This window comes from Ctenopharyngodon idella, chromosome 7, assembly GCF_019924925.1.
Source record: "Ctenopharyngodon idella isolate HZGC_01 chromosome 7, HZGC01, whole genome shotgun sequence".
NCBI classification, from domain to species: domain Eukaryota; kingdom Metazoa; phylum Chordata; class Actinopteri; order Cypriniformes; family Xenocyprididae; genus Ctenopharyngodon; species Ctenopharyngodon idella.
Genome location: NC_067226.1, coordinates 36,552,096 through 36,564,807, shown reverse-complemented (window position 1 = coordinate 36,564,807; position 12,712 = coordinate 36,552,096). Strand labels below are relative to the sequence as shown.

The 12,712-nt window shown below is 36.7% G+C and overlaps 1 protein-coding gene across 4 annotated transcripts in view; it reads right to left on the bottom strand.

Moving 5' to 3' along the window:
* The window catches only part of dennd4c (DENN/MADD domain containing 4C), an 86,898-nt gene that overhangs the window by 34,063 nt on the left and 40,123 nt on the right, over positions 1 to 12,712 (bottom strand). For all 4 annotated transcript variants that reach the window (XM_051901157.1, XM_051901154.1, XM_051901155.1 and 1 more), the window contains exons 4-13: positions 10,142 to 10,211; positions 9,134 to 9,303; positions 8,630 to 8,871; positions 5,929 to 5,995; positions 5,744 to 5,802; positions 1,588 to 1,732; positions 1,253 to 1,428; positions 1,018 to 1,118; positions 652 to 870; positions 100 to 245 (exon numbers count right to left, since the gene is read on the bottom strand). In XM_051901157.1, coding sequence (XP_051757117.1) covers positions 100 to 245; positions 652 to 870; positions 1,018 to 1,118; positions 1,253 to 1,428; positions 1,588 to 1,732; positions 5,744 to 5,802; positions 5,929 to 5,995; positions 8,630 to 8,871; positions 9,134 to 9,303; positions 10,142 to 10,211 — 1,395 coding nt within the window. The remainder of the gene's footprint in view (positions 1 to 99; positions 246 to 651; positions 871 to 1,017; positions 1,119 to 1,252; positions 1,429 to 1,587; positions 1,733 to 5,743; positions 5,803 to 5,928; positions 5,996 to 8,629; positions 8,872 to 9,133; positions 9,304 to 10,141; positions 10,212 to 12,712) is intronic.

Here is a 12,712-nt window from a genome sequence, read left to right as displayed (position 1 = left end):
CCTAAGCGTGCACCACTAATAACGAAATATATATTTTAGTTTATTGCATTATATTACAGAATAGGATTCTGAATATGTGCATTGTTTTGCACATCTTACTTTTCCAATGCAGTCATCAAAGAAAGCCAGGCCAGTGTCTTTGTCGCTGACAAAAGTACATTCCTCGATGAAGCGGATGAAGATCTGAGTCTTGGTGAGCTGAGAGTAGAACTTTTGATGAGCACGATCTCTACTCTTCAAGAATCCTAAAGGAAGAGACATCAGCAAGAGTCAATGACTAATCAGTTACAGTAGCTCATTACTTTGGTAATAATTACACTTTACACAGGCACATATAGAGACATGTCTCTACGGGAACAAATGGACCAAACATGTTGGACAAAATGAGTGCAAGATAAGATACCAATCAAATGCTCTCTAGAATAAGAATGTCCCTCCCTCTGATACCACTTGACTAGCAATGGCAAGTAGCAAATCTTGTTCAAGGCTAAAATGTAAACTAAAAGCTATTGGCTCTTACAAAAAAAAAGAGGAGCAACAGGACATCCTACTGGCTTGTCTAGCCAATGCGCGACACTAGTGGAACTTATACAGACACAAAACAAGATCTCATGTCACTACACAGGGCCACTATTCAGCTTTAGGAGTTACCTTGCAGGTCATAGAGTGAGTCTGCAGAAGTAGCTTTATCAGAAGGTGCCTGTGTGATGGGTTTGAGGTAGGTTCGGTAGCCCTTCAGTATGGAGGCCATAAAACGCAGGAACACCTCTTGGATCTCCATCTCCAACTCTGTCTTTTTTTTATGCCAGGTGAAGTCTGCCTCAATAGGGGTCATCTCCACTGCCAAGCCTTCAAGTGCTGCACGCCGAACTGCAAGGAAACAAATGCTCATTTATAATAGGTCAAATCATAATAACGGCTTTTTTACTGAAAAGAATTTTCAGAGATTTGAGAGATGCCACAGAGAGCAATATTTTCAGTGAATAATGAAGCTATAAAGGTGAAAGAAGATCTTACCAGTGGCAAGCTGCTGGTGCAGGTTTCCTAGAGAGTTGATAAGACTCTTGCAGGGCTTCTTTGGGAGATTCTTCCAGTTACTGTGTCTTTTTTCATCAAACCTAAAACAAAAACATTGCAAATATGAAAAAATGCAGTAGCAATGGCAGAAATTATTAAGCATGCCTTGAAAAAAACAAAAAACAAATAGCAGTAAATTCCCAAATGATAAATCTTATAGATTGAGGGTGCTCACAAGTATATAGTGTTGGTGTCCAAGTCCACACAGACCACGTCGGGTGGGGGATCGTAGAGGTCAAAGTATCTAGAGTCAACGCCCACAATGAAGGGACATGGTGCATTAAGGACACCCGCCAGAGACAGAGGACAAAGAGGGATATACGGACACTGCCACTGGAATGGGAAGATCATCTGGAAGGAGATGATAATGACGATAATGTTGTATTTATTCAATAATATATATATTATATATATATATATGTATACTGGCATACTTTACAAGGACTACACAGCATCACTCCACCACTGTGATCAGGCTACCTTTTTTTTTTTTTTAACCAAAACACTCACCGCCACAACGGCCTCAGCCACTCCAGTCAGTACAGCTGGTCTCAGGGAGTGCAACAGGATCTTACTTTCTAGGAGGACAAAGTGTAGCAGTGTGGCACAGTTTTCTGGGCCCAGATTCATGAGCAGTGTCCCATAGTCTGCTCCACTGAGAATGGAGAAGAGGAAGAGAGAGAATGGGAGTTTACACAACCAAAATATCAGATGCTGATTTTACAGAAGTGGTTTTAATTGCTGTCAGAAGGACATTTTCATATCAACATATTTGCAAAAACACTGTTTTTAAAGGAGAACATTCAACAGTACCATTTAAAATCTATTATTATACATTCATTCATTCACTTCTACTTCACTCCAGGGGATTTAAAAACAGATATGTGTATTTAGATGGTATTTTTGTTATATATCAATTTTTATGTGTTATTTGAGTTGCAATGTTAATTAAATAATCTTATTTAATTTAATGGCCCGTTCACACCAAGGACGATAACTATAACAATAACTATATTAGCACTCACCAACGCACAATAACATGGGTTGCACTTATGTCGTCTGCTGCTTTAAATGCTTGATCTTTTTAAAGGTGGATTCTGATTGGCTGTTCATCTGCTGTAAAAGTGCATTTTAAAGTCTATCCCGATGCAATGTCTTGCCCCTAGACTTCTACTGTAACAGTTATGAATACAAATCATTTAATGTGTTAAAGCAATGCTGCTGATAGAATTTAATGGTGCCTAACAGGAACTTCAGGTGGCACTGACATTTGATTGGCCACCCTGGGTGCCACCTCAAAATTTAATTCACTACTGACAGTTTGATGCTGATTGACATTTTTCACCTCTTGTTAAAAGATGCATTTATTTTGAATGTGAGGTGGTCTGACACATTATTAATGTATATTAACATTGAATAATAAGAGAATATTAATATTGGTTGCAATAAAAATAATAAGAATAAAGGGGGTCACACACTGTATGAAAACCACAGATCTGTTCAAAATTCTGTGGTGCCAAAGAGCGCCATTTACATAGTTTTCCATTAAATTACATTATATTTGGCCCAAATCATTGTTAATGTACATAATGACTTCAACTTAGGCTAGAAGAGTGTGTATAGAAATTTGTCTTTCTGTGGATAGAATAAAGTCTATGTTTCATATAGAGATATAATAATATAGAATGTCCTTTCTCTTTCTGTTTGTGCTGTTTTTATAGCAAAACTCTTCAATGCTACTTTTTTCATTCTTGAAGTGAGCTTTTTGCCTGTATGGTGATTAGATTCACTGTTTTGAACTTGAGAATGCGACGAATTTGGTGTGAGGCATGGCACTTCTCGGCCAGTGTGCATCATAGACTATTTTAAGTAAGTTAAGGGTTTACCATTAGGTTTAGGTTTCCTGAACAACTTTTACAAAAGTTGAGTCACTATGTAGATTAACATTAGACCTTTTGCTCCATTAACAGATAGTTAATTAGATAAGAGAAATAAGAGTTCCAAATTTAGCCTAACATACATTATATGTTTACATCTGTGCTAGTAATACACACAGTGCAGTCACAGCATTGTAAATTACTGTATATGAATCCTTAGCTAATGTGGGATAATGTGAAATAACCCTTTTGGACTGCACTATCCACCACAGTGAACAAACATGGTCATGTTTTTTTTTTTGTTTTTTGTTTTTTTGTCCATACAATCGAAGTCAATGGGAACCGAAACTGGTTACCAATATTCTTCAAAATATATTTTATTATGTTCCACAAGAAAAAAAAAAATGTTTATAACAACATGAGGGTGAGTAAATGACAGAATCGGCATTTTTGAGTGGACTATCCCTTTAACGGCAGTCTAAAGTGATCCCTCTCTGATCTTTAGATTGTGTGCTAAGGCTGCACTGGCCAGTACTTCATATTTTGTTTTAATTCAATAGACTGATGCTCAGATAGTTTCATATTCTACGAGCAAGAGCACTCAGGCTTAAAAAAAAAGCTCTTAGACTGCAAGATCAAATCTGTTGTGCATTAAGCTAGGCTGAAAAGTTGGAAACTTTGAGAAGGGCAGGAAAAATCTTAGCATTCTTTTGACAAGCAAGCATTTCCTATGAAAAATGACCTGCAATTCTTGTCTAACCTCAAACTGTGGATTTGCTGGTCAAAATTAGACAAAATGGGATTCTAAAATAGGTTATAAATGGGTTAATGACTCACTATATTTGGATTCAAGGAAAGATCAGATATCCACATAACATAGAAAATTAAGTCACTTCAAAATATATGGATTTTATGATATCAAAACAAATATAAATATTATTATAAAACGGTTAGTTCCTGTCCTTGATTCTGATTGGTCAATAGCTGTGTAGCAGCCTCTCGTACCTTATTGCTCACTAGTGGATGTATGAAGTGAGTTCACCTCAGGTTCACACAGGTATCCAGAGTAACCAAAGGTGTTCACTGGAAAAAAGCTGTTTTTTTTTTTTTTTTAAATTTACTTAATTAAAGTAAACATTTTATCACAAATTAATTTCATTGTGATCAGGGCACTTAAATATTTAAAACTGAAGTTTACTTAATTTTTGTTGAGACTACATTTATAATTTTTGGTGCACTGAAACTGCATGGTTGGAATTTTAGTTTACAGCATGCTTTGCACTGGATTGAATTGGAAGAGTAAATGTTAAAATTAAGTGTCATTTTTATGCATTTTGAATAAAGGCAAACCCTGTTAGTGTTTAACGTTTAGTTATGTTGGACATTTAAAAATAGTTCAATGTACAGTAAATGCAGTGTTGTTAATTTTTTTTGTGGTTACCATTGTGCCAAAGAGTAGAGCTTGTGGCTAGGTTGTAAGATGGTTATGTGATGATATAGTGTTTGTTGCTTACAAAAAACGTACATCTAAAATTACGATAAATTAATTTCATATAAACAGATGAGTTTATTAAATCCATGTGAAATCAATTTGATGAGTGAAATCAAAAAGTACATACTTGTTCACTAATTTTACTTAACATTGTTATGGGGATTTTACTTAAAGAGGTCATGACTTGAGAAATCACATTTTCCTTGAACTTTTGACATAAAAGGTCTTCGGGTGGGCGATATGACTAAAATCTTATATCACGACATGAGTCATTTTATTTCATGATAACGATATATATCACAATATAGTTTTGCTTTATATAAGGTTTTTATGATATCAAAATTTTAGATACCATTGTAATTTCCTAATTCTTATTTACCATTAATTACCTAGACTGTGGTGGGCTGTTTCTAATGTGTCCTGCCACAGTTTCATAATAAACCGAAAATATTGTTTACACTTCTAATAACGACATTAAATGTCTCTAACATTGTGTTCTGCACCATTGCCTTGGCAGAACATTTGTCAATCAAACTAAAAGCAAAATCGTGGTATGGATTAATATACTTTTCAAAAAGCAAAAAGCTGTGCTATAATTAAAGCTGCAGTCCATAAGTTTTGCCTCTTTGTTGCCATCTCTGTTTGAAAGCTGCAATTGCAGTTATTTGTGGAATTATCATCTTTACGTGGGTTGTACATCGGCACGGCTCCTCAGCGCAGATGAATCTAATGTTTGCTGTCAGTTACCACATTGGTAAAAAACATTAAAAAAGCATTACAATAAATTCTGCTGCCAATGGTGATTAAATCTAACGATCGCTTAGCTCGAATCACGTCAAACCGTGCAAATTATTATTATTTGTTATACTTTGTTCCCAAATTGTTAATGTTAACAACATCAGCATTGCGTGACTATGTGTATTTAGTGTGTATTAGCATTACCTGTAGATTTCAATTTCTGTAGCCACTCGCAAGCCGAAGTCTTTTGTGTTTGACTACAGGTGAATCTCCAGTTGTCACTGATGATTGTTATTTGAAGCTTTCTGGATTACAATTCGCCATCAAAATGATAAGTTTAATTATTGCAGCTGATGTGAGAAAAGGCTATAAATGATTTGCTGCATGCAGCATCCTCCACATGCTATACAGTCTACTAGCTGGGACTCCTTTATGTAAACAGACGTGACGTAATGACGCAAAGATGAATGGCTGCGTGTTGAATTTCCCGTGGAAACCAACCAGTACCACCACCAGAATTAGAAAACATTACTAGCTTAATTACACAAAAATCATTTACCTTAATGGTAAAGGTGTACAAACAGGTTGGGACAGGATTAAGGTGTCATGTGCCGACAGCTTGCCAGAAGGAAAAAAAAATACAAAAAAATATATGATTACAGAAGACTTAAGCAATTAAACTTTAAAAAAAAAAATGTATATCTTCATATCTATAAAAAAAAATAAAAAAAAATTCCTCCTCACCTGGACCAGTATTCTTGGCCTCTGAGGAGAAGGGAAGGAGACATTGTGCATGAAGTGGGATATGTGTCTGAAAAAAAACAAAATAAGTAATTATTAACCAACTCGAATCTTGATATCACACTCAAACAGTAAACAGTTTTGTTAAAAACATGGATAGGTGATTTACTGCTAATACAGATATTATCCCAGCTGTAAAGCTGATCCCTAACAAGATCAATTCTGTCTTGGTTTTAGTTGCAGTTATAGACACCAATAGTTACTGTAAACTCTGATGTTCACTTTTCACTCAAACTATTTTTTTTTTTTTTTTCCCAAAATGTAGTAAGCTGTCTCCGTAGGCTGCATTTTAAGGCCTTATAGACACACTCCTGATATAAAGGCTTTTCCAAAAGGTAGAAATTGCGACAATTTCAGTAAATATAAATATAAATCCAGTAAATATAAATATAAATCCAAGATGGTGGACAAAGAGAGAAATCTTGATTATAAATATTTAAATACTGAAAAATGTAAATAAAAAATCAGTTTAATTAAATATGTACTATTTCACCCAATGATTTTGTGCTGTGTATTTTTATGATTATTAGACTATTATATAATTAGCTTATAGCAACATGTTAAAGGGGAGGTATGATGCTATTTCATGCATTCTGAGTTATTTGCACTGTTAAAGAGTTTGATTATCATGCTAAACATGGCCAAAGTTTCAAAACACGAGTTGGACGTATGACGGAGTATTTCTGTGCCAAAAATACTCTTCCAAATCCTCACAAACTTTGGTGGGTTTTTTCGAGTATGGGCCTGAGTGACGTAAACGGGGGCGGAATTCCTTGTACGGGCACTTCTCCCGGAAGGGCACGCGCGCACACGTCAACCAGAGAGCGCAAGAGCACGCCCACCAACGCTCGTTCGGCTTTACGGAAGTTGTCGGCAGCGCTGCACAGGTCACAGGACTTCACAAAATCAACAATGTCACCAAAGAAGTGTGTTTTTGGTTGTGAGGGAAAGATAACCTTGCTTCCCAAAGAACCCAGCGTTAAGTGGAGCTGAGAGTTTCGTGCTCATGCATTACATTAATGCACTCTCGATATTTGTCATTAAAATAACCATAGAAACTGATAGTTGCAATCACATAAAATGAATGGAGAATATCTCGTGTTTTTCCGTGGCTGTTCGAGCCCTCAGGATCGGCGCTTATGGTTTCATAAACAAGGCCCAGTTCTACGCTGGATTTACAGATCATTTGAAACTGAAAGATGGAGCGGTCACAGCAGTAATGATCCAGGTCATGAGTCGGAACAGCAGGTGGTGAGTAAAACTGCTTCAAATGTCTGTTTTGTTGGCAATTGGCGCCTAAGTGCATATAATGTAAACAATACGAACGTAGTGAATTCATAAATTCATTATTCATCATTCACTATACGCTATATTCATTATAGTGATTCAAAAGTTATCCATGGATAACGCGATGGTGTATTGCGTGTTTAAATATATTTGTTTAGCAGACCGTTGATAGCTTGTAGACGATCTCTACACAAAAGTTGCGTGTGCTTGTGACAGCTCGTCACTCTATCTCCGCTTACAACAACACGCCTCCAGGCACTCGGCTGTTTCTGGAAAGACTCGGTACAGCGTATGTATCTTTTATAAATATGATAAAACTAAAGACTTTTCGGCGATATGAAGGATGCTATACTACTCTATAGGTGCTTAAGATTAACATGAGATTGGCAGAAACTGTGTGTGATACCCCCCCTTTAATGTCAAATTCTATTAGAATTATATTGTGTGTCACGTCTCCAGTGTGGAGCACTAACTGTGTGCCACAAATAGTAACAGCCTATGTAGAGCTTCCAAATCAGTCACTTATGAGGTTTCATGATGGGTTATGCCTTCTTGGAAGGGATTTGCCTATGTTCATTAGGTTTTGGATTCAGACCATAAAAAATACTGTTATTGTCATTTTTTTTAAAAAAATAGGGATGACATTACCGAACATAAAATAGCTGCATCCCAATTCAGAGGCTGCATCCTTCAAAGGCCGCATTTGAAGACCCAATTCGAAGTCTCCTTTGAGTGAGACCTACAAATGCGTTCTTTGTTTCCCAGGCAATGAAGGATACAACAGATGGATCCTTCATAGCCTAGCCTATCCCAAGATTCATTGCACGCTGGTGAGGACAGGATTTTCTTTTTGTTTTGAGAGAGAGAAAATGCTGAACTTTTAAACTTTATTGTACGTATTGTGTTTCAACTTGCTCGAATATCTAACGATACAAATGTAAAAATAAAAACTTTAAAGCTTCAAATTAAAGGTTCAAATGTTGACATATCTCACTAAAACATGATTTTATATAGTTTATACTCTTTACTATGTACATAAATGGACCACGGTGAACATACTAAAACAGGTTGTGAACCTTGTTTTGTTTTTTGTTGAATATAACTTTTAAAAAAAGTCCATTACAAACGTTATTGCCGCTTGTCACTGGCAGTTGTCACAATTGCTAGGCGTCAAGAACAATTCTCCGTAGACCAGACCGCCCCATTTAACAACGCATGGTTCGAACTTCGCAAACTTTTAAGGTGTGGCCTTTGAAGTCCACTTCCTTTCAAAGATGCAGCCTCTAAACTGGGTCACAGCTAAAGAGTTCTATTTAACAAAAAGTGATCTACAGTTGAAGTAAGAATCTGTTTTTACTTCTCAATGGGCAGAGGGTTGACTCCATTGGCTGACAGCTTGTAAAGGAACATGAGGAATTTTTTGAAGGACTCAAAGAAAGGCCAGCGGGACAGTAGGCAGATGCACTTGTTGGTGTTGACCGTGCGGTTGGGTATGACCTTCTTGTCCACAGTGGAGACCAGACCCAGCTGGATCTTCTGTTTCTCACTGAGGCTGTCCACAGGATATGGCTCATAGAACTGTATTCCAGCTCCATACACCTGCAGAAGGGAAAAAATAGGACCTGGTAAAGTACAGTTTTTTATAAAACTACTTTTGCATGCCATCCATTAAACCTGAACAGATTCAGGTAGAATTAAATGTCTTTCAGCTAACTAAGGTGCTGTTAAGCAATCTAATACATGTCACCACAATTAGAAGAATTAAGAAAGCACATTTTACCATTTTGCACTTTGCACATATACGTAGCTGAATGATAATAGGATCATACTGACATCATGACATTTTACTCATTTTACTGACCTTTTCCCCATTGGAGTTGGTGAGGACAAATGTTGAGAAGATGGGTAAAGGGTAGCGTGTGTTAGGAGCCCAGCACTCAATCTTGGCCCCCATAGGCAGGCAAAAGAGGGGTACAGACTCAGAGAGGGGAAATGACTCATAGTCCTCCTCAGGATAGCGAAAGATCAGACCTTTAAATGGAAAGTTTTATTAGAAACATTGTGATTGAATGTGTGCCATGTTTCTAAAATTAGGAACTATCATTAATACCGTCTTATGGTATCAGCATTTGAATTATTACAAAAAAAAAAAAAATAACACAAAAACAAAACAAAGAAAAAAAAACACACAAATGTCATCTTGAAAGTGATGAGACAGGAAGTTTTGTTTCTCAGTGATTAACACAATGTCATGTGACAGGAAGTGATGTAACATGGAGATAAAGAAACTAGCTGTTTGCTGACAGAAAGTGAACTATGACAAACTAGTAAAGGTCATGACAACCATATTGAATCATGAAAGCATTCAGCCCTTTAACTAACACATCAAACAGACATAATTTATAAGCACAGTGACATGCTGAATATATGAAGGGTGTGTAACATTTCTAAAGAGGGACTTTTAGACACTGTTTCACAGAGACCTGGGACCTTTCACAGAATTGTATTAGCAAGACAGACTGTTCTTTACAAATAAAACCACTGGACATACATAATTTCTATAAAATGAAGGCTGTCTGCATGCTTAATGTTTATTTATTTTTTATTTTTTGGCAGAATTAGTGCTTATTTTCAGGAAATCTCAGTGTGCTGAGAGTGCTGTTTACTGTGAAATAGCAGTGCTGACATTTACAAGTAGGCCTATCTTTTTAGACCACTGTCAGAATCAATCACCTGAGATCAGAGGAATGAAAAAATATACAAAATAATGGAGGGAGGGAGGGAGGGAGAGAGAGAGAGAGAGAGAGAGAGAGAGAAAGAATCAGAAACAGAAACAGAAGCAGAAGCAGAAGCAGAGATGAAGACTTACCAGCCTTATAGTTGATGGAGTTAGAGGCGGAAACTGACTTCTTGTAGCACAAAAACACACTTGATCCCCACTGAGAATGGAAAACAAAAATGAGAAGGGAAAAATAACTGAATTACATTAATTTAACATTATGTATATAATGCTCTGTGCAAATGTTTTACAGTACAAGGACAGTATATCTTGTTTGTACAAAGGCTGAACAGCTAGCAGCATAGGCGGATTAACCACGTCCAGGGGGGCACCATGCAAATATTTTTTACTCCAGTATGCATTCACAAATATCTTTCTAACCATATCCTTTCATCAGAATGTTCTAAATTCCCTGAATGTTTTGTTGAAAGTTTTTCCCCTGCGTGATATCAGCGGACGCCCGATCTACCGGCTCGATTCACACATACTGCGTGAGCAGTGCGTTTTCATTTCGGTGCCCACATTACACTAACAGATCAAAGTATTCCCACTGGGAGCTAGCTGTGCTGAGGACAACAATGACTCAAAAAAACACTATCCGCACTTTTTTTGTTGACCATAGAGTCTTAACTGATTAATGGTTTGGATTTCCACTATGTCAATAAGCAGTTTGCATTGCAATATTAAGACCTAGAAAGAAACATAGACTGATTTTAGTGAGCTGTTGGTTGTGTTTGGCATGTTTTCAGTCATTTTTTAATTGTTCAGATTTTTTTTATGATATTTTGCAGCATGCTTTGTTCAGATTTATATCTTGTCTTGAAATGACACAGATGGTTATTATATTATAGCTGTAACAGTTGGCTTCACTAATTCTAAAATGTTTCATTTTGCTGTAAAAAGTGTTGATTTTGTAAAGATTTTTTCTACTTGATCTATTGTAACTTTATGTAACCATGTGTTTTCAGTTAATCAATATGAATTCTTTTTGAGTTTATTAAAATAATAATAAATAAATAAATTAATAAATAAATAATAATAATAATAATAATAATAATAATAATAATAAATATTACCATATGAAGCATATTTTATTTATTTTTTTATTTATTTGCATGTGTTTTTTTTGTTTTGTTTTTTTTTTCTATCATGTGTCATCTGTCGTTATGTGTAGTGAGTTGGCTCACGTGATTTAAGTTTCATGCTCCAGAACTTCCGTTAACGGAACATAGTGAGCATCAGTGCTCCCTGGTTTTCACTGTGCATTGTGGGACTTTTTAGGGAGCAAATATTTCAGTGCCCTGGAAGGATTCTTCAATTTAGACAGCCCTTAAAATGGCCGACTCCCTGTTCAGTGCCCTGACTACTGAACTAGGGAGCTGATCGAGATGCACCTTTAAGCCGCCACTGGCTAGCAGCACACCAAACTGAAGAAACCAATGAGAATTAAAGCTGCCATTGCCTTCAGAATAGCTTGAGTGGCTCTTGAGAGTATGATCCTACATCTTTGAACCATGTATTGAGGGATCCTGGATCATAAGTTGAGAAGAAAATTTTCTAGTTCTTTGGAGTGTGAAGTGCTGGACTGATGTTCACTGAACAAAGATTTGGGAGACTTGGGGTGGTTCAGAACACACTAGCAACTGCTTAGCAACCACATAGCAACATCCTAGCAACCACTGAGAATACTCTAGCAACTGCCTATCAACCACCCTAACACCCTAGCAACTGCTTAGCAACCACATATCAACCTCATACACCTTAAAGCAACTGCGAAGCAAAACGTGCTTAAACATCTTAACCCCTTAGCATTCTGTCTCTTTTGAATGGTATTTGTACCACGGGTGGTACAGTGGGAATGCTAAAATATCCTAGAAATGGGCTAAAACATGCTAGCAAAATGATAGCAATGTTAAAACATGTTAGAAACATGTTAACAACATGATAGCCATGCTAATCATGCTAACAATCATGTTAAAACATACTAGCAACATGTTAACCATGTGCTAAAAAAATGCCAAAAACATAGTAAATCTTGTTAGCAACCTGTCAAGACATGTTAACAATGTATTTCTGTGCCAAATACACTCCTTCAGAGTTTGTACATGTTACGGAAAGTTTTTTTCCGAGTATGGCCCTGTATTACGTGATAAAGGGAGGAATTCCTTGTATGGGCTCTTCTCTCGGAAGAGCGCACGCACACACATCAACCAGAGTGAGAGCAAGAGCACGCCCATCAATGTGCTTCGTTCAGGTTACGGAAGTCATCGGCAGCGCTGCACAGGACTTGCTCGAGAAAGAATTTATCACTTTGTTTTTAGACCATGAAATCAACAATGTCACCAAAGAAGTGTGTTTTTGGTTGTGAGGGAAAGATAACCTTGCTTCCCAAAGAACCCAGCATTAAGTGGAGCTAAGAGATTTGTGCTCACGCATTACATTGATCTCGACATTTGTCATTAAAATAACAATAGAAAGCGCATTAAATTAACTATCAAAATAAGGATAAAGTCATGTCTGAAAGTCTGAAATCACTTTTTTATTGGTTGAAATGAATGGAGAATATCTCTTGGCTGCTTGAGCCCTCAGGATCGATGCTTATGGTTTTATAAACAAGGCCAAGTTCGACGCTGGATTTACAGATCTTTTGAAACTGAAAGA